General features: G+C 37.1%; 2 protein-coding genes across 5 annotated transcripts in view; one reads left to right on the top strand and one right to left on the bottom strand.

Annotated features, from left to right (window-relative positions):
- The window catches only part of IPPK (inositol-pentakisphosphate 2-kinase), a 37,015-nt gene extending 33,456 nt beyond the window's left edge, over positions 1-3,559 (top strand). For both annotated transcript variants that reach the window (XM_068694067.1, XM_068694065.1), the window contains one exon: positions 159-3,559. In XM_068694067.1, the coding sequence (XP_068550168.1) occupies positions 159-384 (226 nt within the window). In that variant the 3' untranslated portion in view covers positions 385-3,559. The remainder of the gene's footprint in view (positions 1-158) is intronic.
- The window catches only part of CENPP (centromere protein P), a 138,501-nt gene continuing 115,191 nt past the window's right edge, over positions 3,344-26,653 (bottom strand). For all 3 annotated transcript variants that reach the window (XM_068694076.1, XM_068694073.1, XM_068694074.1), the window contains 3 exons: positions 5,882-5,961; positions 4,045-4,136; positions 3,344-3,736 (listed from right to left, as the gene is read on the bottom strand). In XM_068694076.1, the coding sequence (XP_068550177.1) occupies positions 3,564-3,736; positions 4,045-4,136; positions 5,882-5,961 (345 nt within the window). In that variant the 3' untranslated portion in view covers positions 3,344-3,563. The remainder of the gene's footprint in view (positions 3,737-4,044; positions 4,137-5,881; positions 5,962-26,653) is intronic.

The following is a 26,653-nucleotide window of genomic DNA, read 5'->3' on the forward strand; positions in this document are numbered from 1 at the left end:
TGTAATTTCCTGAGTGCTACATTGAAACTTATTTTCTTAGGCTTTCGTGAAGGTTGTAAAATAAATACGAGAGTCACTTCTGTAAGGGGACCTGGGACGTGTGAATGAAAAATCCTAACCTCGGTGACTCAGATGTGCAATACGGTTTTGTTTTCCAGCTCTGAGCAAAGACCTGTGGTACTAGCATCCAAATCAAGATTCACTTTTTCTGTTTCTGTCCTGGACCTTGACCTTAAACCCTATGAAAGCATTCCTCATCAGTACAAACTCGATGGCAAGATAGTAAACTATTATTTGAAGAATGTACAGGCCAAAGATGACCCAGTTATGTCCAGTCTCTTCAAGGAGAACGAAGACTGCACATTAGTTCTCCACAAAGTGTAACTGTTTCCTTAAGGTTATTTTCATTTGAGCACACTGCAAAGTGAGAGATTAATGGAATACAATTATGGTGATTTTTTTTTTTCTATTGTGTTCGGTGCATTTTTCAGCTGTGAATGTTTTTTGCTTTAAGAAATGGTTTCTAATTGGTAGGCCTTTTCAAAGACATGGAATAGCACTAAAACATGCATTTGCTATGTAACCTAAATGAATGTATTTAATGTGACAGAACAGATAATGTGCCATACCTTGAAGCTAGAGGACAGATCTAAATAATACTAAATGTCCACTTCCTTAGAATTGGAAGAGCACAGAATTACAGGTTTCCTGAGATGTTGCACTAACATAGAAAACCTAATTACTAACAAGCGAATTGCCTTGGCGTTTGTGCTCATACCTGCTAGGAAGAAGAAATGCTCTGACAAAACCTAGTATTAAACTTTAGCATTAAGTCCACTGAAAATACAACTGAAGTGGCTATTCAAGTGTTACTGATCTATGGAACTACCATGTTATTGCAGAACACTTAAGTACTAATGCATGAGGTTAAGAACAACCAGACTGCCTCCAGAAGTTTTGTGATCATTTTGTATCTACCTAAAGCTTCTGAAACTAAGTGAAAAGGGTTAAAGGTAAGCAGTTTTGAATTTTATGTGACAGCTGAGCTTAACTTGTCTGACATATTGGTCTTTTATTTTCTGTATGTTACGTGCTGCTATTTAAGGTGAAACCACAGCTCACTCTTACCTAATAGAAATTGAGCGATAGGAATGATATATTCTGAATTTTCCAGATTACTTTAGGTCTTTTAGACCGTGTCAATTGCTTTTTGCATTTGTGTGGCATTATTTCACTGACATCCCACCTATTGCATAGCATGGCCATCCACTTTCAGGCTTGTTCTTTTTAAGTGACAGAAAAAAATGTGACAGCATCAGAAGCTGGAGGGTCACTTTCTCATGATGAGTACTGGAACTAAGTTTTTATCACTACTTCAGCAACTTAACGATGACTTTACCTTGTAAACATCGATATGTACAGCTGAAAGCCTGTGAGATGTTGCAGTAAGCCATTGGCAAAGAAGATCCTGAGTTGGAAACTGAGGATACACTCAAAACTGTGGGTAGTGTGATAAAATCTATAGCCACCTTTCCCACATGCTTGGGAATTACACTCCCTAAAATGTGCAGAGAGATGCTATTCAAGCTACAGTGAACTGCTATGTTGTTATCTGTATACAGTTAGTTACTGTTAGCTGTATACAGTATTACTGGTAATATTTTTTCAAAATAATGTAGGTTAACATTTTTAAAAACGTATTTATATTAGGATCTCAATGTGATGTTTGAGTTACTCCATTTTACCTGAAACTTAAAAAGCAAAACTGTAAAATGCTGTAGATTGGCTCAAATCAAGGAAGAAATATGAAATGCAGAATAACACCAATCATATAGCAGTAGGGCTTTGTAGTGGGAAGTGAATTGTATTAGCAGGCTTATAGTCCGCTTCCAGGTGATAGTATGCCTTTCTGGAATAGGGTCATTACTTAAATGTGATACTACAACAGTGTAATAAGCTTGTAGTTAACAATGGTAATAACCCCTCCTTTTCAAAGAAAACCAGGGGAAAAGAGGTCTGTTTTTTAATATCAGAAACCCTCCAATTGTTAGAGAAGTTTGGGAAAGATTATCTGCAGCTGAAAAGGTTTTGTTTTTTTCAATGCTGTAACTTTAAACACATTTCGTATGCAAACAGAAGTGTGTTTACTGATAAACAGTTTCATTTTCATGCAAGAAAGAGATAAAGATGAAATAAAGTAAAGGTTGCACAAAACTAGCTAAACCAGTAATATGTCAGTGGGTAAAGTAGCAATGAATTTTGCCTGTCTGCTGCATTCCAAACTTGAAATTAGTCTGCCTTATATCTAATGATATATTTTACAGAGCTGCTGTTCATCAAAACTTAATCTCTGGCATTGTTCCACTGTAGATTCTAACACAAACCTATCTGTTCTGTCAGTTTTTCCTAACCTTCCAGAACTGTAGGAGACTATTTCAATGATCACATAGTGGCTTATTAAAACTATGGTGTTATAAACATACTATGGCTTTGAAATTAGTAGGTTTAATTCTTGATTTCTACACCTATTTCATGACTGCTGCATACTTTGTCATAAGTAACATATAGGTCAGGCACTAGCACTGCTTTTGCATGATTATAGCAGCTATGGACTTGAAAAGGAAGTCTTTTAAAATTACTCAAGATTCCACATAGTTTTTATCTTTGATCCTTGATTCTAGGAACAACTGTTACACTCTGTAAGAAGTATGCGATTTCAGGTTGTATAGGTTTGGTTTGGACAATGCCATTTGGTTGTGATAGAGCAGGGCATTAACTCTTGAAAAACGCTGCCAGTTCACAAATCAGCTAATGGTACCTCTGATGGAAGTGAAGGAAGATTACAAGATGTCTGTTCTGTTTTGCTTCTTCAGGGACAAAGGTATGAAATGTGGTGCTTTCATAGTGTATTATCTACTAGAATTTTTCCCATAAGTAAAACAAACAAAAAATTAACTAATGTTCACAGCAAGCAGTACTGAACTCACCCACTTCTTGTTATGAAGTATAATGGTCCATTCTTGTTTAGTTTAATGCTGTTTCTACCCAAAACTTATGCTATGGAAAAAAGTTACTTCAGACAATTACATTTTTTTAGCATAATATTTCTTGAAAATCTTCAAATTATTTGCCTGCTTCCAGCCTAATTTAATTAGAAAGCTATTTAACTCTTTGTTCTAGGAGTCTCTTACTGTTCTCTAGTCATTTTAAAATCACTGTACTTTTACAGAGCTGTGAATGAAATTTCCACTTTTTATGGACTTGATTTTGACAGTGCATGATCTTTTAACACTTTCCAGCTATCTAGAAAATGTTAAAAAGATAAACCACTCTGGTACATTAATGATTCAGAAAGATAAATTTATAATGAAATCACTCTGTACATGTAACTATTTTATTTGGCATTTTTGTATTTAAATGGCTGTATTTATTTTCATGTCATGACAATTTATATATAACGTGCCATAATTGTACAGATAGCATGTTTTATGAGTATGGTTTCTAAATGGAAAATAACTTAATGTTTATATTCAATAAAATTATAGACTGCATAACACAATATCTTAATTAAAACTACTTTTGAAATTGCTACCTCTTGTAAGTAATGCTGGAATTGATTTTTCCAAGCCAGCCACTTTGATCAGATTCTCGATTGCTGTCTCAATTCCAAACAGCAGCAGCATGCTTCGGAAGCAGGTAGGTGCATTTTCAAAAGGTGCCATTTTCCGCTCCAAGACTACAAGAATAATGTAAAAGTGAACATGATTTTCAAACAGGTATGCTGTGACTGAAAGTAGCTGTTAGGCTTGCATTTTAGGGTAAGGCAGGTTATCTGCTGTCTAAAAGAAGACACTTTTTTTTTGCAAGCCCCTTTAAAGTAAATATGCAGGAGGTGAGGCTCATCTGTTTGCTAGATTTGGATTTGTTGGCCTGGCTGGGCTCTGCAAGATATATTTTATCTAAAGGGATGCTGGGCAAATAAAAGGGATAGGCATTCTCCTTAAAAGCTCAGAAATGGTCTGTCTCTGCAGAGAATGATGTTACCTTGCTCTGGTACTTTAGTCAGAAGGTCCAGAACAGGTGTGGTTCTCCCTTCTTCATCTATATGTATCTTCCAGACAATCATTAATTCAAACCTGTATCATATCCAGAGAAAAGTTAGTTGTTAACTAGGCAACTGTCTTAGTTTCTTAAAATCAGAAAAAGTATGGGATTCAGGAGGTTCATGCTCATTGTGCTCTTAAACAAAATTCACGTCCGGTAATGCAACTTAGAGATCTTTGTATTTAGGAATCAGAAATTCTTAGATTTTTGAACCAAGGAAAATTGGTAATTTGTTGACAAGGGAAGGTTATTACTTCACTTCCAGGTACATTCAACTTTTTAAACTTCAAGAGGATTTTTTCCCCTAGTTCTTGGTTTTGTCTTTTACAAATTTTAAGTTTACAGAGCACAGTGGTAAAAACAATATGATATGCAAGAAAGAAGATTTCTCTGCAACCTGTCGTCTGATACTGCTAGATAGAGCATGAAAACAAAGTCATTTCAGAAGAAATGTCTGCATAAACAGAGTGATATTCTGGGCTTGCAATAAGATCCACCCCTGCAAAGTTTATGGCTCTTTTAGAATAATATACAGAGATAACTACAGCCAAGGCCTAGATCCCTGTATCCCTAGACCCTCCCATTATTCCAAGAGTGTTTCTGGTGTTCTGCCTTATTTCCAGCTTTGGCAGTGGGACAAGATCACTGTACTGTGATGAAAGTGAACAGTTAGACAGTTGGCAGGGTAAGAGTTTTCCTAGTGGAGTACACAGAGATCAGTCTAAAACATTAGTGGTACCTTTGCTGCTTTAAAACAACCCATCTGCATTGCTGCATTTGCTATGTGAAACTTCAAGGATTTTTTCCCTTAAAATTATTTAAAGATGCAAACCTGACAGAATATGTCAAGCAGGGAGCCCAAATAAACCTAGCAAAGTAATACTAATAAATGGCATTGAACAGTCACCTCAATCTAACTGATTTCCTTATAAAACAATGGAAGAATATAACTGTACCTGCTTTCAGCAAAATGGTAAGTGATTTTCTTTACTTTCTTTAAAGGAAAGAAGAACAAGGAACTATGCTTAGCTTCAGTGATTTGTGATCACTACACCTCCTCCCACAGAAAAAAGTAAGAGCTGTAAAAACTGGGTGTGACAGGCTGCGCAGGCCTTTGCGCTAGCAGGGATGAGCTCTTTTGTTCAGGCCAAGGGGCAGAAACTGCTGCTTTATCTGACAGAAGCAATTTGCCAGCAGCCCACCCGGCCACATTAAGAGGGCTGCTCAGCCTCTGTCCTCTGCCCATTGCTCTGGTAATGTGATTCAGAAAGAAAACCAAGATGGAGCAAATGCAGTTGAACCTGATGTGTTTTCTGATGCAGGAGAGGAAGGATGTGTCCCGCCTTCCTGAGCTTTGAATTCCAATTCTTCATTGTAATTTGAGCTTCCAAATCCAAGATATTATTATTATTAATTATTATTATTACTGTTTTTTTCTTAAAATGTAACAGTGGGCACACAAGGTAGCAACACAATTTGACTTCTCTAAGAAGGCAATGTGGAAACAGCCTGTACATGTACTACTTCTTTTTTTTCCTCTCTCATTGTTTTCAATGTGTCATTATAACCCTAAAATGTAATAGGCATCACCTAATCTCTGTGTTTAAGAAATTCTACAAAGCAAAGAATAACTTAATTTTCAAGGAGAACTATGAGAGATTATCACTGTGCATTTTATGATCCTTTATCTACAAAAATCACCCCACAGTTGTAAGTGAAATTTGTCCCTTTTTCTTAAAAACAATACAAGCAAAATCCCATTTATGTATTGCCTTACCCTGGAAGTTTAGGATTCCTTAGAATCATGTAATCTCCCAGCTGTCCTTCTGGAAGGGCTACAATGTCAGGATATTTGGCCTGTCAATAAACAGATTCAAAAGGGTATAAATTAGGTCACAGAAATCATAATAGACACGGTGGCTTCTAGCTAGTAATGTCCCATTGCAAGGGACTTTTAAATACATAAGTTAATAGTGGCAGTGTATTATAGTTAGAAGTAACAATAGTAATTGTAAAAAATTCTGATGTTTGTATTATTTTAAAGTATCATTCATATGATATCAACAGACATTTAATTTGGTAACATCACAATAAAAAACAGGATTGTGCAGGAACAAACAGGTCTGGGAAGTTCTAGTGCAAGACATAGGAAAGTGTGAAATAACATTTTAAATTAAGTTCTGTTAATTTGGTTTAATAACACATTATAATACATCACCATTTCACAAAAAATCCACAAACCAAACCTCTGTGATTTAGTTACCCTTACTGTATGATACTCTCTATTCCTTTCGAGAAACAGGATCGGCAAGCTCAATATAGCGCTTTGAAAGCATAAAGTAATAAAGGCAATGAGATACCAAAATAACCACTTCTCAAAATCTAATGGGACAGCAGAAAACTACAGAACATATAAAACGATTGACTGCTGTTAAACAGCGACTTTACTGGGAATTTGAGCTATTTACAATTACTGCAGTGTGCTGAGATGGATCATTGAGCAGTCATCCCAATGCTGTTTTGTTACTGCATTTAATACTTTACAGTCTTCAATATGTGTATCTTGAATTACCCCAAACACATAACTTTTGCTAAAACTATTTGAAAGCATGTAAAAAAAAAAAAACAACCCAAATAGTAGCTATGTGTGCATCTTTCAGATATTATGCAGTATGTAAGATGACAATTTACTCAAAGAACAAGAGGAGCTCCATATGCCTCAAAATACTGAGAAAAAACACTTATTAATTACTGTATCCTGCAGGGACATGCTATTAAAAAAAAAAAAAAGTTTGTTATGTTGAGGACTTTAACACTCTACTTGCTTGTACTGCCTTATGTACTTGATACTAACCCCTGTTCCAAAAACCGCACTTTATATGAAGTGTGAAAAGACTGTCAGCCTAAGTCATTCTGCAGAGCTCAGAGGGCAAGTGGTATGTCTGACGGAAAAGGAGCAGGAGAGCTCATCTTTGAAAGGCGCTGGAGAAAATGAGTTAGGTTTTATAGGATTACACCTCATCTGGCATACTGAAATTGCTACCAGATGTGAACTTGCTCTGTTGTAGGAATTTATGACAAACTGAGGGGGGGTTGTGCAGAATGCCAAATGACATAAAACACATGGAATTTGCCAATTTAAGTTTTTAGAGTATCTAGAGTACTGTAATTATTATGGGGATAAAGACCACAATGCACCCGGAGAACAAAGATGTATAAAAGGCAACAAAGTGCATAGTAGTTATAGCACAAAAACGACACTGGCCTAATAACACAATGATTTTTTTCAGCTTCATTCCCTGTGGAATTATGCTCCTCTGATGCCAAAAGTTTTCCAGGCTTTCCTTCTCAATACCGAATATCAGAGAGATGGGCTATGTGCCTTTGTTTGTCTGGTATCTCAGAATCTAGGAGTCTCTTTAGTTCCAGGTTGCAAACCCTAAAAATTATGACTACTTGTATCTGCTGAACTCAACTCTTAAGTTCCTCATTGACAGGAGATCTCAAGTGCAGCATAGCTGAGCACTGAGTCACACTTTATCTTCATCCGCCCATACTGAGACCTTTGGGAATCACAACAGAAAATAGAGAAACTAGGTAAGAGTTCCCATTTTCAAAATGCACCCATTACTTGTTTGGAAGTGAGCTCCCGTGCAGCTGCCATGATCGGTGCTTTTTCCTCCAACTAGTGGGTGGTATTTTGTGTACAGAAACCAGAGGTATCTCAAGGAGATCACAAAATACACAACTGTCCTCCCTTGTACATGGGAGTCATTGTTTTGGTGAGTTTTGCACACAGGAAGTAGTTGTTCTGTGCCTTACTGAACGCAAGAGTTTTGGCAGTCAGTCTGAAGGCTGTGAGAATCTGATCCTGTGTGTCATTCACAGGGTTTGGGATAAAATCCAGCTTCTTAGCAGGAAAGATCCTATCTTAGCAATCCATCAAACACCCAAAAAAGCCAAAACAGAAATACCCACATATCTTTTCAGACACGTTACGTTCTAAAACTGAAGGGTTTGGAGCAGCACGAGGCAGTGCCTCACCCAGAGCTAGACAAGGTTGTGCTCCTCTCCCTGGCCGACTCCTCAGCATGAGGGTGTGGCAGAAGCAGCAAGTCAAGCTACAGCACCCCAGGGGAAGCGAACAATGTTAAATGCTGACCATTTGAGAGCCAGGAAACAGTAGCACCCTCTACCTTTCCTTCACTGTGTGTAAAACGTAATGACTATAGCTCAGGTGAAATGTTCATCTGGCACAAGCATGGAAGAGTCAGGCAGAGAGTAGGCAAAAGCTGCTCCAGTCCTTAAATGACCACACTTCAAAGTGCACTCTGTAGGTACTGGGTTTTCCCCTCACATTCTCTTTTGTGGAGCTGCCAGTTTTCTAGGTTTTCCTCTGGGGATAAAGAAAGCCAAGCAATAACTGGAGCAATAGAACGACCTGATTCACTCGTGGGTCTCTTGGGAAGTACCTCCTAGGGAATCTCACAAGCTGGACAGAGGACAACTGAAGATATCACGTCAAGTACTGTGATACCAGATGGGAAAGATCAGCTACCACTGCATTAAACAAAAACTGACTTCAATCGCAAAGTATCTTTCCTCAGATGACTTTTAAATGTCAGTTCATGATCAAACCCAAAAGCCCATGCTATTATTATTTTGGACGGAAATAGTTTTTCCAGATCCTTCAGGAGTCCAAGGAGGGAATCCTATGGGAACTTTTTGTCAGAAGACAAAAATAACAGAAATAGTCTCAAATCACGAGGGAATTCATGAAGAGACTCATCATGATTGAATACACAATCTTCCCTTGCTCCCATGGCAGATTTTACACAGACACGCACACACAGAGCAATCTGAGTGAATAAACTTCTAGGATGTGTTTTTAATCAAAACACATTATTCTTCAACGATTTAAATCTGCTTTGCAACTTTCTGCATACTAGAGCTTTTCTAACAAAGATATTCGAAAATATTCAGCTTGCCATCTAAAAGCTGGCAAATTCCTTCTAGCCCATTCACCAGAACACACGCTGCTCTGCTCTTAGATGGAACAGCAGTTCACGCTGCTACTAATTTTGAGTTCCGTAATCAGTACCGTACATAAAGACTGCTAGGTAAGTCGTGCTACCAGGAATCCATCCGTAATCGTAAGCTACTTCCAACTTTATCAAAAGTGCTAGCTTTGGCTCTGCAGGGCAGTTTATGTTTGTTTTGCTCAACTGCACATCATCCGCTGAAGTCATCCTGGTAGCATCAAGGCCTGTACTAATATCAGTATAAATTCAGGAATTCAAACACAAGTTATTTGCAAAAAAATTATGAAAATTCTAGCTACTGTAGAATACCAATAACAACATGATTACATTTCAGAAGCATTAAACATTCAAGCCCTCAGTAACCAGTCTGCTAACCACTGCAAAAATTCAGGTCAATCCCTTAACATCCCTCACCAACAAGCAGCCACCAAGCATCGGACATCCTGGGGTAGGACATCCCAGTGTACTGACTCCACATGCTCCTGAGGAGATGGTCTGACCTAAAAGTAGCTCTGGTTCTCCAACAGCCTCATTCTCTGGTTTTATCACAGCCTCATTACTGAATTACAGTAGTCTAACTCAAGTAATGCAAAATCCCAGAATCCCAGAATGGCTGAGGCTGACAGGACCCCTGGAGGTCGCCTTGTCCAACCCTGTGCTCCAGCACAGGGAGCCCAGCCCCATGCCCAGGCGGCCCCTCCAAGGAGGAGCCCTCAGCACCTTGGGGCAGCCTGTGCCAGGGCTGCGGCACCTGCCCAGCACAGACATGCTGCCTGAGATAAATTCTTATTCTCAAGTTACCAACTATGGTAATTGTTATAAACTGAAAATTGCATACACCATTTCAATAGATTTTCTTTCTAGAAATGTAATTTTAGTCACTTGGAGTAGTTTCATTTTTAGATATTGGATAATACATTTATTAATGCATTTCAATTAACTGAAAGATGTTACTCTGTAAGACAGCTGTCACCAACATGAATACAGAACAAAGATTTATCCTTGCATTTTTTTGAGACTTCTTTTGAAATGAAAATCAACTCTACCTAAATATAGTCTCCTTGAAGCTTTTTGAGGACTGAAAGATGGCCTAAAAAGCAAAGTTTCTCCAGTAATTTGTGTGTGTGTTCATATGCAGAATACGCAGGAATGTGCTACCCCATACATCCTTGCTGAATACAGTTACCAGCAGGTCAGGTGCTGCTTTTCTCATGTGGCCTCTAGCACTGTCCAAACCCAAGGGTTCAGCTCCCCCTTCTGCAGTCACGTCTAATTACACAGTAATTCCACGAGAGGAAAGACTCCATTTACAGCCTCTTCTCATGCCAAGATCATGCTTAAAATTTTAAAAAGACCTTTTAAAAACTAATAACACAATAAATTCTATTCATTTTCATCCTTCTTTATCTATTGGATTGATAACATTGATGGGCTGTGCATGCTTAAATTATATTTTCCTATTGGCCTCTTGGTCAAAATGAGATTCCAGAACTGTCAGACCTGAATAACGGTCACAGAAACACAAGGAAAACAGGACTGCTGAGGCCTCAGCACTACCCAAAGGATTGGAAAAAAATGTGGTCAAAATAGGATGTTCTAATAACAGGCTGCTAGAGAGGGCTTACTGTTAGCTTCTGCATCACCGCTTCATGTGGTGGAGACAAACAGTTTGGTTTGTTCCTGAAATGCCAATGTTCTAAACTAAAATCAATTATTTAAATTAGAGGAAATATGGCAATCTTTTCAGGAAGTAAACAATGTATTTAAGAAAATCTCAGTTAAAGCATATATCTACAAACATTACTAGCACATCAGAGCACATCAACTTTCATTAAATCATCACTGCATATTTAGGAACATGGCAGCATGCTTTTATTTTTGGATAAGCATAAATATCAATTTGTAGCAACTGGGATACGTAACAAATTATAGCTATGAAAATTAGTTGTACTACTGCATGAGAATACCTGACAAAGGTGTTTTTTAAACAATAAAATACGGATGATAGAATTATAAAAGGAAAAGGACAGAGTTGAAGCCTTAGGTACAAAAAAGCCTCAAGAAGCTCGGGCTCCTACAAACACAACCAACGTAACTGAGTTGAACAAGGTAAGGAGACCTAAAGCTGGGAAGCACCGAGATCTGTACCACAAGCTACTGACCTCTGTAACCTGGGGGCCTCAAAATAAAAATGTGTTCAATGCACTTCAGCAAAGGTCAAATTGCATTTGGTAAAAGCCTCATGATCAATCAAAGTGTTAGGGATAGCAGTGTAGGAATGGAGATAGTATTTTGTTAAAACTCTGATTAAAAGCAAAATCAGTTTATGAAGAAGCAGTATTAAATTTTTAAACAGCTATTAGAAAAGTTTTTACTACTTTCTAGCTGCTTCTCGACCCAGTTCTTAGAAAAACAACCCAACATGTATCATGTGTTTTTGCATGCTGTATCTATATGGATATAAAGATATATATAGATATATAATAAAGATATAATTTCTACTCTGAAGACTGCCTAAATTGCTTTGCAAGGGCTAGAATTATGATATCTTCAACTATTTAAAGAATGGTGCATTGAAAGTTTAAAGCATAAAGGACCTCAAAAGTCATGACAGGGTCTCATTTTGTGCAATTAAGGGAACTGAAACCAAGGAAAGACAATGCACTCTTCCCCTTCACCTAAATTACACAGCATAAAAACACTGTTTGAAAAAGGAATTTATGAAACTGCACCACTCACAATTATGTCTCAGAATAAACACAGCTCCTATCTAAGTAAACATTTTCCTTGACTAGAACAGTCCTGCTGGCAATCTGTAAATTACACAAACCCCAAGTGCGTTCAGAACCAACAACCAACTCTACAAAAAAGACACACACAAGGAAAAAGTAGTTTTGTCTATGTAACCATCATATAACATCTTGCACAGCAATCAGTTTGCTTCACGTAAATCTAAAACCACAAGTGATACAGGTGATTCATTATGAATGCCACACTTGACAGGGAAAATCTTTGCAGAAAAAGTTTACCAAGATTTCCTTACAAGCTCAGGATAAGCCTGGTTTCCTCCAGTAGCACAGCTATGTACAGCTGGTTGCTCTGAATGGAAATTGCTCCGTATCCACCTAATTGCAGATCAGTTTTTTCCAGCGGACTGGAGTTAGTTGCAGATCACTTAGTTAAGGTTGACTCATACAGCATTCCTCAACACCTTGAGGTCAGGTCAATGACTTAAAATAGTACCCGATACCTGGTACCTGGGAGGAAGTCTTTTCTGATCAGCAGCCCAAAGCCTCTGTAGCAGCAGCAAATTGACAAAGAAGTTTCTTTATTATTATTTTTTTATCCTTCAGTTGATTACAGCTTCACCTTTTCCAGCCACCACTCTTTCCATTGCCCTTTATTTTCCTTTTGCACATTTCCATAACGTTATTTTTCATACTTTATTCAACCATGATTTCTGCAGTATATGGCTCAGTTTGTCACTGTTCCCCTCAAATGAAAAGCAGATTCCCTTCCAAAAACTGTACTGTTCCTTCATAATTTTACTCATTTTTCTGTACTGTTTTTAGCCAGTAGAGAAGTCTGAGGGGCTGAAGTCAGCCAAATTCTTCTTCTCATTGCCTGAATAGAGACCACAGCGGCTGGTACATGTATAGCACACACTTACTGCTAACACTTGTATGTATATACATACATTACAAAGGGGCACTGACAGTCTAATAACCACAACGTGCCACCTGATTGAAGGTGAAAGTAATGCAGTACTTTCTGCTTGGTAAAGCAAGCTGCTGTGGTGTATATACCAAGAAGCATCTGTCAGCTACTCATCTACCCCCTCTTGAGAAAATGGAGGCAGCGAAAGACCTTTCTTTTAGCATCCCATGTGCCTCAATATAGCATGTATACATTTCTTGATATAACTGTATTAATTTTAGCATACTGTTTGCATTTTCATAACTGTACCTAGGCTGCATGCCTACGGAAGAACTAAACCTGCATTACCTACACCCACACATACATACTGCTGTGCATCTTACAAAACATTTCCTTTCAATACCACTTTGTCATATGGTAACCACATGGTTATTTGCAACCTAATTACAGGAGACTAGGAATAAATTAAATACATACTAGAGGTCTATTTACTTATTTTTTTTAATGTGAGGAAAAACAAATGAAAATGAAACCTCTAAAAGAACAGGAAGAGGTACACAATAAACAGTGAACAAAGAAGTTGCAAATGTTTTTTCATTTTTTTTTCCTTGGTGGGGAAGCAATGAACCTTATGTGCATTATTTCCCTTTACAATTATTGGAGCAAGGGATTTATTTCCTCTAGTTTATGAAAAATTATACTCCTGAGCAATGATGAGTGCACACTTACAAAACGTTTCAAAAGTAACAGCACCAAGGCAGTGGCCCTTATTCCCTATCTTTTTTTCTATAGTAAATGGGCAAACTGGAAATGAGAGCACACTTCTCTAGAACAGACAAGACTTGCAGGCTTGCTTGCTCTGCCTTCAGAGCCTTTGCATTCCCACAGCAGCCAGCCAGCACGACCCCTAGGCTCCAACTGAGCATCACCTCTTGATGCTGCTCTCCTGGACACCTGCTGGGAACACTCAATGCAGTGGGCCATAGGCATGAGAATACAAAAAGTCTGGAAACCATGAATGCTCCTGCTGTTACTGGGTAACCTGCAGTGCAGTCCAGCCAGATGTGTCCTCTGGAACTGCCCAGATGTTGCATGTCTCACAAAAGCCTGTACTACTCGCGGAAAGCAGTCTGCCAGACCTGCCAATTGGTGCAAGCATATACACAGAACAGGCTTGCCATCTGCCTCTTGGGGACAGAATGTTCCCCGTTGTTTATTCTTGTATCAGCTATTACTGACTGTCCACTTAAACTGAAGAAATATAATCCTTTTTTTTTTTTTTTTTTTCTCCTCTGAATTAAAAGCTTTAGGACTTATTTGTTATTTTATTTAACTTTTAAAATACACTGTCTTAATACTAAGCTGTCTGTAGAGCCATTTTCTGGGTACTCATCTGCACAGCTGAATCCAGGACACAGGAATTGATGCGTCTATTGCAGCAGAGCATTAACTGTGCACCTGGACATTTTTTTTTTCAGTGGCATTCTACCATCAGCCAATGGAGCTCAGCAGTTCTGTTCTTCCTCCACAAATTTACTGATGTACTGGTTTTTTTTTTAATCTTCTATTTTGAAACTCCTGCCCTACACCTCTGTGATTAAGTATTATTCAACACATCTTGATGGTAAATGTAATATAAAAAGCACTGCATGAAAATCAGCAGATATATCTAATTTAGTAAGAGATACTAAGAAGTCAAAGACAGTATAGAGAACAAAAAGATTATGACAAAGAAAAATAATGCCGTGTTACAAAACAGTGTGAAGAACAAAAATCGTGAGTCAGAAAGAAAGGCATTTTTAGGAGAGAAATTAAGCTAAGTTTATGTTTTCTTCCCTTACAACAGAAGCAAGTTACTTTACAGATCCTTAAATATTTTCCTTTATGGAAGATGCTGAAAGATTCTCTCTAAGCCTTTTTGATGGCTTAATAAAAGGGTCAAGAATTGCACAAAGCAACTTAGATTCGACATACCACAGAAATGTTGATTATCAAGTGTGACCCAACTCGCTTTTGTGCAGTTTACATTATCAGACTCGTCCAGACAGCACATTTAAAGCGTAATATAAATAAAAACATCTGAATTTAGTTAACATCTTGGCTTTAAAGCTGTGTGATTTTTTTTTTTCTTTTCCAAGTACCATGGTGCATTTTAAAAAACAGTCATAGGACACAACCCAAACCATCTGGTTCCTCTAAGTAAGCTCAGCATTAGGCATTTACTTTCTTCAAAATATGACTAAAGAAAGTTTTCAGACAAGGTATTCAGCTTATGTTCATTATTTACTATTGCAGTTATTTCAGCTTGACTGTGGGTCAGGTAGAGGATGGAAGTACATGGTTAAGGACAAGAGGCAGTCTTCAACTACTGTTAATCAATAAAACTCCATTATTTTTTACTATTAGAAGAAGAGCTGCACATTGGAACAGTAACTGGAGTTCTTTGAGTTACGTTATCCCCTGTTAAGATAATGTACATGCCTCTGAGATGAGAGAATTGTTTCCTTGACTTCATTAGCCATTGAATCAGTTCATGTAACTAGCTGGTAATTATCATAAATATAACATACCCAAAATATGTATGACCAATTGCTGTGCAGCACCAACTAAAAGAAAGAAGGATGGCTGAAAGAACAGAACAGAATAAAGTAGTCTAATAAACCTGAGTCAGTATTAGTTCTTAATACTGACTGCCAATGTATAGACCAAATATAGGAAAGTTATTTGGTGTCTTGTTCAAACAAAGCTTAGAGAAGGGCCTTTCAGAAAGAGTCTGAAGAGTTATTTACTTTTGTGGGCAAACACTTGTCTTAGCTGGTAAAGATGTTTATGCCCACAGATCCACTTGGAACCATTTTTAATTTCTCAATGAATGTTATAAGCTGTTTAAGAGGTCAATCTCTTGTCACTTTGAGCAAACCTTCCAACAGCAGAGAGGACTTGGGTCAATTAGGAGCCATCAAATCTGCTAGTATTATCACCTCCATGTCTTAAGATACCCGAAGTAGTAGCTGTACTGTTGTATTGGTTTTACGTAGACCTGATACAACTGCAATCTTTACTGGACACCAGTGATAAAGTGCGATCTGTGTTTCTACAGAAGCAAATAATTCTTGCACAAGCTGCACTTAAATAAAAATAAGTTCTACACAGACTTATATCAGTATCCACAGCATAATTCCCAACTGCATATATTACAATACCTCTCATTAATCTAGCTAGCATAAGGACCAGATTAACGCTTAAACACATGCAGATATGTAGGTAAAAATCTGCTCTCATATCATCAGTCAGTGTTTATTTTCATTCAATACAACTCAATACCATTGTGTTATATTACTATTATTCCTGGACATCACAAAAAGGTTTAACATCTGCATTAGGTGAAAAGTGAAGCTTTCCATAAAAACTTACGCTCAAATCTTTGCCACAAAGTATTCTCCCTTAATTGCTCTATAAAGCATTACGTTTATGGAAGTCTCAACAAAATTTTGCCACCTGGTAGCTTTTATTTGTCTTGTTATTAATGACTCTCAGTTGCCTTAACTGTTCTGCGTATGTGAAATTAAATAGTAATAGGAAATGCTAATGTGCCCGTTGCTATCAACAATAGCAGGAGCCACTTCACTTGAAAAGACCTCGAAAACTTTATATACTCTGAATTCCTTTCTCATAAATTCCAAACATAGTTCTTTAAATACAGCTGTCCAAAGCATCACATTTCAGTTTATCAACATATTCTTAGCATAAACAAGAGTGAAATGGGAAATATTCTTGAGAAGACACAAGTGGCTACAAGAAGAGATTTATGGTACTCAAAAAAAATTTAGTATTTTTGTAGTTGTTGTATGCATAAGGGTATAATGCAGCAAATCCACTGATAAATAACAGACTAGTTAAAAATGGTCAACTATCCTCAAACTTTGATCTGCTGAACACTTCAAAGAGAAAGCAGCAAAAAGCAGAATAACATCATTATAAGAAGAAGGAACTATGATTACATTGAAACTCTCTAACACCATTTACTCTGCAACTGCATAGTATACCTTAGACTAAAGCTCTCAGAATAAGGATGGTTTGGACTTTATTATTTGTCTATTGTCAAGTGCAAAAGCATGTTTAGGGCAGTGATGATAATTCCTTAGTATACCCACTATGAGAACATGCAGTTGCCAGGCAAATGTATTATGCTCCACCTTATTTGGTTTTTAAATGCCAAAGCTGCAGTCACCAAGAGTGCCCTTTGATGAGTGTGTAAATATTTGTTTTATTGCTAGGTGCTGCTATGATATGAAGAAGTAATAGGAATGCTAACACTAGCTGCCAGTGTAATTCATTCACATTCAGTGCAACTCTGAGGCATTTTTTATTCAAACAGAAATGCCTGGCATTGCAGAAACATCTCAAACAAACACTGGTAACAATAAATTTTGTTCTTGTAGAAATCAAGTTAAAAGAAAATTGGCTAGCCTTACAGCTTAACTTTCACTTTTTTTTTTTGGTTTTGTTCTGGTTTTGTATCTCTACAAAGTAAAGTAACACCAATATTCATGCATATAAACCTAGTGTTTGTTTAAAGCTTCTTTTTCTCAGGTGTATAATTCAGTTCTCATGATTACTAACAGGATTTGTCCTAACTCAACACCATAAAGCTGTGGAATAATGCATGTTGTCAGTGTGGGTACAGGAGCACCAACCTCAGCCAGACTGGGATTTTACACGGAGGTACCCGAGGAAGCACAAGCAACCTTCACGCCCTCTACTCCTCATCTGCACTCATCCCAAATTCCTCCACAAACTTTCCCTGCCGCCACCAGCTGCCTTGCAGACGGAGCAGTGGCAAAGTGCCACCGCCTGGCCAGTGGCCCTCTGAGACTTCAGCCAGAACAGTCCCGAGCCTGGATTTCAGTGACCTCAGGACTGCTGGCGTTCAGCGGGCGTTGCAGAAGAGTTATGCTATTAATGCCCAGCATATAGCAAGGCATGGCTTTAATTCAATTAATTCATGTTTGCCAATTCAATAATCATTTGGGTTAATAATGAAGTCAGTTTAGGAAGGTACAACTGATTCCAGCTGAAGAATGGCCTCAAGATGCACCAGGGGAGGTTCAGGTTGGAAGTTAGGAGACATTTCTTCTCAGGAAGAGTGGTCAGACACTGGGACAGGTTGTTCAGGGAGGGGGTGGGGGTGTTCAAGGAGAGGTTGGACGTGGTGCTTGGGGACATGGTTTAGTGGGTGACAGTGGTAGTAGGGGACCAGACGATCAGAAGGTGATCATCAGACCAGTTGGACCAGATGATCGTGAAGGTCTTTTCTAACCTTCCTGAATCTGTGGTTCCATGTCAGGGATATTTATTTATCTTTTTGCTTTAGTAGATATTAATTAACAAATGATTGAAAGGGGCATGCCTTTGACCTGATGGCATACACAAAACTGGTAACTGCATAAGCATAGAAAAATAAATATGAATGATTATTAGTTATGTTAATAAATACCATATACTAATGGTACTCAAAATTTGAAGTTTCCACACAAAGTGAGAGCAATATTTAAGAAAATAATATTTTGTCATACCATTTCAATATAAGCAACAGTGCAGACATTTACCATTATTCTAATTTAAGTAACAATTAATGACTCTAAGATTATTTGAGGAATATTAACAGGACAAACAGTATAAAGTCATATGAGAAGCACCAAAATTCAGTGTTTCGTATTATTTTATGTAGATGGAGATGAAGAAAAAGTAGGAGATGCAACAATAAGCAAGAGAAAATAAAAGGAGAAGGGGTTAAAAAAAAGGGGGGGGAAAAGGGTAAGTTACAAGTGAGCAAAGGAAAATATTAAGAAGTCAGGAAGTTATTGACAGGTGTGTAAAAAAAGTTCAAGATAAAGGAAATTAAACCAATGACCAAAAGGAAGATTTTGCATTCCCAGAATTTAAACACAGAGTTATTCCCAGCTTGTATAAAAAGATCAGGATATAACAGGCTATTTCCAAAACCAAACAGAATCTCACACCAGGAACTGTAAGGTATACACAGCTAATCTGATTGTTAGGAAAAAATTGAGAAGAATGGTAGCACTACAATGTTATTTTTTAAAGTAGTTTTGGATTACTTCTTTATTCATTTTTCCCCTGTAAGAAAGACCTTTGGATGACTCTTCCACAACACACTGAGAACTAACATTTGAGGCCTCCAACATACTCTTCATCTTTCTTTGGCTTTTTTTTTTTTTTTTCCCCTCTCTGTTTTGGAATCAGCTATTGCATTAACATTTACTTGCAGCTGTCCCTGCCAGAGCAGAAGTAGCACATTCTAGTATATGTACGTATTTATTTCTCTTAGAAATAATTCAGGTGATAGCTGTACAGTTCTTAAAACTCCAGAATTTTATTTCTCATTGTCCTCATGTCCTGTTGCCTTATGAATTTTGAATTACTGTATCTCTAAAATTCTAACCTTATTAATTCACAGGATTTTTCCTGCTAATGTCTGAGACAAAGATATTGTGGCACTCAGTTAACAAACTACTCACTATGAATGTACCATGTACAATCTTGCAACTCTCAATCATAACCAGCAAAGACTTCTGACAAAATCAGTTTATTCTGCCTTGTACAATACACATGGTGTAATACAAGTAGAGAAATATAGAAAAGCTAGCGAATAAAGAATTAGACCTTAACATTTTTCCCTAAATATAGTATAAAAATCCCAAACAGACAGTCCTTTTAACTGTCTCCTAAGCTGCTTTAACACCTACGTAATATGTAGAGAAAAACGCCTTTTCCAATGAGTCAGTTGCACAGCTGTTAGAATATTCTACCTTTTAATTCATTTTAACTGCTACTATTAGCCACGCTGATTTTAATTACATTCAGCACTGGATACAATTATATATTCATTTGTTAGATAGCTATACTTTGAGGATGTTAGTTGCTATTCCCATTTGTTTAAGTTCATGCATGCTTGCAGAACAAAACAAACATCACCCTTGTTCTGAAGCTTTGTAGAGCTATCCTGTTGGGAACAGTATTACAGTGCATTATCATATAGGACTTACTGGGGCATTACAGTGTGTGGAAGAATGAACTTATTACTAAATGTACTAGTTGTCTGATGTAGGTGAACACTTCCTCCATTTATGAACTGTTTTTCATCCTGTAAGATCCAAGTATAAATGTTAATTATAATCATTTCACTTTACAGACTGGAAGGTAAAGAGACAGAAAAAAACGTTTTACTTATTTTGATTTCATGAGAAAAATAGGTTTTGCCTTGGCTGAGTGAGAGCTGCTGCTCTAACCACTGAACGGAGGTAGCTCTGCTCAGTCTTCTCCTCACTGAAATATGAATAAAAAAATAAAGAAAACTTCTCAAGATTTTAATTTGTTTAGAATTATTTAAAAATATACAATACTAAGGCACTAATGGGACTTCATAGGACTTGATGGCTGAAGAAATTTTCAATGAGAACTTTACAGTGTCATGGAAAAAAAGTAAATCCAAATCAAACATCCTGCACTTCCCAAAACTCCCAAATTCTCTGAGCATATGGTTAAAACAAACAAACAAAAAATATGATTTTAAATTATGGGAATGTTCAAAGAGCTGCTAGGCTGATTAATCCTGGGTTAAAATATGGTTTGCTTTAAACAAAGCTGTTTAATACTTGTTAATTAAAAAATAATATTAACACTACTGCAAGTTACTGGTTTGTTTAATGGAACAGCTTTGAGTTATCTTTAGTGATCTCAATCTTTTAAAAATTCTCTCAAAGAAAAAAGGGCAAAGCATTTCAGACCTAGGCAGTTAAAACAACACGAGTTACCTTGCAACCTATGTGCTTTTAACCTGTGCTCAAACTGCCTGTGCTGCCACTGTTGCTATTGGAGCCAGGCAGTTAAAGCTAGCATGAGCACATCAACACATTCTGCATGTTTTGCCACAGTGCTATAAACTCAATCTGGTATCATTTAAGTAAATTAACACAACAGAAATATTTTCATAAGAAACTATACATTTTTTTTCTTTCATTCAAATATGCCAAAGTGCTGCTGAAAGGTAAGAATGCTATATGCAGTCTACATTTATGTCTATTAAAAACAAACTAAACTCCCCAAACTGAAACGAAATCTGCCAGATTAAAACACATATAAAGAAAAGGGTCCAGAAAGATCATTAATTTCACTGAAAACGTTAAATAAAATTTCCAAGCATTACTCCAAGTGGTTATAGTAGCTATTTTGACACTTGAGCTGAAATAAAGGGTTCTTCACATACAGAATATCCATCAACTGCATCCTTCCACACTCATTAATTTTACTTTGCAATAATTACATTAATATAAACAGAATTACTTATAATTTAAACCTTTAGGTAATGGAGTAAAATCTTACTTCATCCTTTTTTTCCCAGACCAGTAAACAAGGTTAGTAATTTATCTTTGTGACTAAGTGACTGTGCACTTCGTCACATGGTCTAAACTTATGGGTAGACATGTGCGGTGCCAGGAGTTGGACTCGATGATCTTTATGGGTCCCTTCCAACTCGGGATATTCTATGATTCTATGATCTTTGTTCCAGATGTGCGCAATCATTATTCTTGGAGACAATTTGCACAAACTCTCTTGCTCCCATATTCATGACACATGGATAATTGTGCCATATTGCAACTACAAGTAATAAAATAACAAGGTGGGATAATGTCCCTTTGGTTTCAAAAAAAAGTCTCAGTTTGGTTTTCAAAAGTCTCAGCAGAAGCTGAGGAAAATATCAGTTACATGAAACAGCTCACACATGAAAAAAATTATATTGACTGGTATTTCACTTGAAGCAAAACTTTGTGTAAGCCAGCCTCCACAACATTTACAAAATTCACCAATTTTTGAAAAAGCAAAAACAGTATCACATAACAACCACATAGATTGGAACTGATAAGACAGTAGTGGCTGGGCTGACTGTAAGAAAACCCTGAGAAGCTCCTGAGCAAGTCACAGCTCAGCACGCACCTTCAGGACCGAGTGGCCCTGTTTCATGCAGCTCCTCAAGGGCTGCCCCAGCACACGCTGGTGCAGGTCACCCAGGCTTCCAGGTCTGAGAGGAAGTCAAACCAGTGGTGCAGGTCTGTACAGAGGGCATAGCGTGCCAGTCTTAAAAATAAGACTATAAAATAAGACTGCCAAGTCATTAAAAGGTACTTAAGAGCATATAGGATGATTCAAACCACGCTTCATTCAGTTTTCCTGGGAGAAGGTGTCTTACTCCTTGTTTAAGGTCAACAGAAGCAGCTTGTTTCAGCTTGTTTCTGGTGGACCAGATAGTTCTCTCTTGGGTTATTTCTGATTTTCTGTTTCTGTTTTAAAATATAGCTTCACAGAACAAGTATCCATGGATAGGTTAAGCTCTGCCTGTCCTCCCTGCCTTCCTCCATTTTCTCTCCAGCAGCTAGCTACTGCCCCCAGCTCAGCCAGCAGAACTGCTTGGGCGGCTGCTGCATATCAACCCGAAAGCAAAATGAATGAAAAAAAAGAATTTGTTCTCTCATTCTGACTAATGGCCCAGCCTCAAAACTAGTAGCAGCAAAACAATCTGGAGACAGTGCAACGGAGCACTCAAGGAGGAATGAATAATGTTGCCACTGAAGATTTCATCTCCTGACACTGACTATTTCAAGCGAACAGCTGCTGGGAAGTGAGCAAGCAGGAAGAAAGAGGAATTTGAGTGCTTCTTAAAACACTGATGCATTGAAACCGGCTAGCGACAAATACTATTAGGCCAAAGCTCTGCCCAGCATCCGTATCAAATGGCTCCCTAACCAGGGGTACCAGAAGACAGAACACCTTTACGATGGAAGGAGCTCTGAGTAAAACAAAAGTGCCTGCTGCCTCTCTGAAATGTAGGCTCATCTTAAGTGCCATGGAGACATTGCAAGTGTTTGGACAAGACATTAACAGAAAACCTTTGATGTTCCTTCTACTGCAATTAGACATTTCAATTCTGAACTGGTTGAATTGAAAAGAATTTGCCTTTTTTTTTTTTTTTTTTGAAACAAAAAGCCCCTAACTGTGCAAGCAATCCTGCACAAGACACTTGTAAGACCTAAGCAAGGTTTGTAGCCTCAGCAGATAGGATGTGTTGTCACAGCAGTTATAATTATTACCTTAGGTCGTGAAAAGAAATTTCAGAAATAGATTCAGAACGTATCTCAGAAATAACTCTACTTCTTCAGTCATTTGTTGAGTGTTCCAGATAACCAAAGAAAAGGAATGCAAAGAATTTACTGCAAAGAACGGACAGAAATTACAGTAAAAAAGGTCAACTGAGCCTTACTGAATCTCAAAAAGTCCCAGAAGTCTTTCTGAGCTTTGAGAAAACCCAACACCAGTGTTCTGCTTCAACGAGACATATTTCTACATAACACAAACACATCCGTCCAGAACAACATATTCTGTGAAACTGTCGATTTTGTTTCTAGCACTTCCCTGATCAAACTTTTCTTCAAGAGGACATGAGGGAAAATGTGCTGGAGCGTCAGGAAGTAGGCAGCTCCTGTTTCGCACTGGTGGGGCCACGACTGCTAGCCAGATCATAAAGCAAACATAAATAAGTACTTCACAAGGTGTTTTCAGCTTACAGACAATCCTGAATTTTGTTCAGTGTGGAATTACAGATCTCCAGAAATGCTGAAATCATTACAAATATCAATGGGGTATTAAAATTATGTTAAAAAAAAAGTTAGATATGCACATACATACATAGATCTATGCCTTCCACTTTCCCCCTTTAATCTCTCAATAGTAGCTCACCACAGAATTGCTGTACAAGTAATTTTTGCCATTTTCTGCTAGTTAACCCAAACAAATCATTCGGTTCTACTATTTGTAATGGGGAAAACATGAATCAACAGACAATGACAACTACTTTTTAGATTTAAAAGGAAACCGCAAGCAAACTTCTTTATTTTCCTCAGCGTCTTTTTGTACCAGCTGCCAACAAATCCTTCTTTTTAACTAAAAAGCTTCAAAATATTTGTCTCACCAGTTTACATCTCCTTCCTGAGCCAGTGGCGCAGTGGAGAGGCATCCTGTTACTACTTTCTAGTTACCATTAAAAACAACAAACGTGAAAATGTCTTTGGCAACAAACAACAGTGATAAACGGAGTCAGCCTCAGGAACCCAACAATCTGCCTACCAGGTGAAAGCTCAAACCATTTTTATTTGTAAGAACATATTTTTTTAAAAATCTCACTTCTGATACAATTTAGCATGGCAATAGTATACAAAATAAGTTTATTAAAAAAAAAACATGCTCACTTTTTAGAGAAGTATCCCGTGTTCTGTACCAATGCTTTCTCTGCCATTTTGCCTATAAGGGGAAAGTGTAACCAAGGTTGACCAAGTAAATGGAAAGCAAATGGTGGCTTTGAAAAAACAAATAGGGAAAGGACATTACAATAATTATATATTAATGTTTGAATGATTTATAAACAATCTATTTTCAATATTTAATCAGAGATAAACAGACTCCTATATTTTCATTTTAGTTTAATGATTATTTCAATGGCTTAGGAGAAATGTCGCTTCTGTTCTGGGTATGATGTGGATAGCTACTGAAGCAAAAGGAAATGTATATAAGAAGCAATAGCAGGATATGAATGAAAACCCCATAGGCTTATGTCTGTCTGCCAGAAAATTAGCAACTGTTTTTGTTGCTATGACCTTCGAGATCCTATTTTGAACCATTTTGAATTCTTCATTCAGCGCTTCCAGCAGAAAAGGAGGCCAACAATCTTAACAAAAGAAATAAACAGAAAAAAAATCTCTTAAATAGGAGGTATTTCTGAGCAATAAGAACTGAAAGGAGAACTTCAAACGTATCAGAACGATACTGGTAATATGATGGGCTTTCCCCCAGAACAAAAAAGCTTACAATGTCTGAAAATTTTAGGGCAATGTCTTGGATTTAGATTTACATTCCCACAACCAAATGGGCACTTGCCAAAACCGAGATTCAAGACTGAGGATTTATAGGAATACAAAAACATTTGTATACATACTCTTCTGTTCATACAAAGTTTGAATATAACAGAGATCAGAAATAATAATATGTGAACTATGGCAAGGACAAAAAATAACTTACTTAATCATAATTTGAAGCACAAACAGAAAAGATGAACTTATTAAAAAATGAGAAACCTCATAACAATAGTCGATACTGGCACTTGAAAAAACCCAAATCCAAATCCAAGCTCCTTGTGCTTATTTGCTTCTGTGCATATTTGAAATGCACAGAAGACATGCTCAATGCTAAGCTGAATGTTTTGGAAATCTACAAATCCTCAAATAGCTAAAATATAATTTTCCAATACATAAGGATGTTTCAACACTTGAACCTGAAAAATAATGGGATACTAGTTGAAACAAAAGAGAGAAGTACAGTTGAAATCTTTTACGTTTGCTACAAGACATATTTGTTTTAAGGACATATTATTAAAACTAGGTGGACAATGTCCATTGGGACACCACAGAGAATAGGCTTTGGGCAATGAAGTAATCACAATTTCTTCACTGATGCACATAGTTACAGGCAGTAGATAAAACACACTGGCTTCAAATTCCAATTGGCTGCTTCTCTTATGTGCTGTTGGTACCTAAATGCATCTTCTTACATTACTAAAAATACTCATTAGGAAGCAGGCAACTTAAGTTGGATGAGTGCAATTAGTAAAACTGACCAGATCTACAATATACATGTACTCTGTAAGGAACAGCAAATAGGAATGGACAAAACCAGCCAGTTACAATATGATCTGCATTTAGGAAAAAACGCAAAACACAGGGTGAGGTACTATGTGTTCTCCTTAACAGGAGTAAAAATGCCTTTGCCAGATACAAGAAAGGTTTACAGGTTACTTCCATATCTCTGTTCATTGGCACCTCATTTATAAAGTGAAAAAGCATACCTCAAACTAAAAATGGTGCTGTGGTATTGAATGTAAAGATAACAGATTGAGGGGGTTAGTACTAATGAATTAATATCATACACATTCCATTCACTTTAGTGGAGAATTGGAATTGCAGTGCAGTTGCAGTTGAAAAGCAACCTGTTTTTTTTTTTTTATGTAAAAATATCTTGGTTACATTTATCTCATATTGCATATTTAGGTTTATTCCCACTGTGAAGTCCTCAATGCATTTTGTAATGTAGAGTCAACATTTTTAAATGTGAGAAAAATCTGTTTTTAATGTCCCTTAAAGGTTTCCCAACAACATTTTTTCCTTCCCATATGTTTTTTTCCTTAAGCATATTGGTGACCACTGATTACAAAAAAGAATGCAGTAACTGCTATAGGTTTTAGAAATGCAGTGTACTGCCAATCCCAAATTCCCCTTCTCATGTTCTGTGCTGACTCTAGCAGTTACAAATTTATTTTTTTCCCATTGCTATTTTTTCCAGCTATAAACTTGTGTTTTATTTAAAAAAAAAAAAAAAACAACACATCAGTAAGTTCAAAGATTAGTATTCCATCTTTGTCTCTGATCAAAACCAGCTCCCAACTGCAAAGATTCATCACGAAAACCAAGAGCAGAGCAATTTAAAAAAAATCATTGCGTTCTTTTATTGAAAGTTTTAAAAAATGCTGCTATAGCTTTTGGTACTGTCTCCTTTCTTTCAAATTCCTGAACTAAACAAAAACAACTCTAAATTCCTGAATGTGGATGTGTTATTTGACTCACCGAAATAATAATTTTCATCGGTGTTTTGAGAATAAATTTGATAATGGATCCAACTTCAACAGAACCCTTCTGTTAACATAGTAAACCTGGAGGCATAATTAA

Source organism: Anas acuta, chromosome 11 (genome assembly GCF_963932015.1).
Source record: "Anas acuta chromosome 11, bAnaAcu1.1, whole genome shotgun sequence".
NCBI lineage: Eukaryota > Metazoa > Chordata > Aves > Anseriformes > Anatidae > Anas > Anas acuta.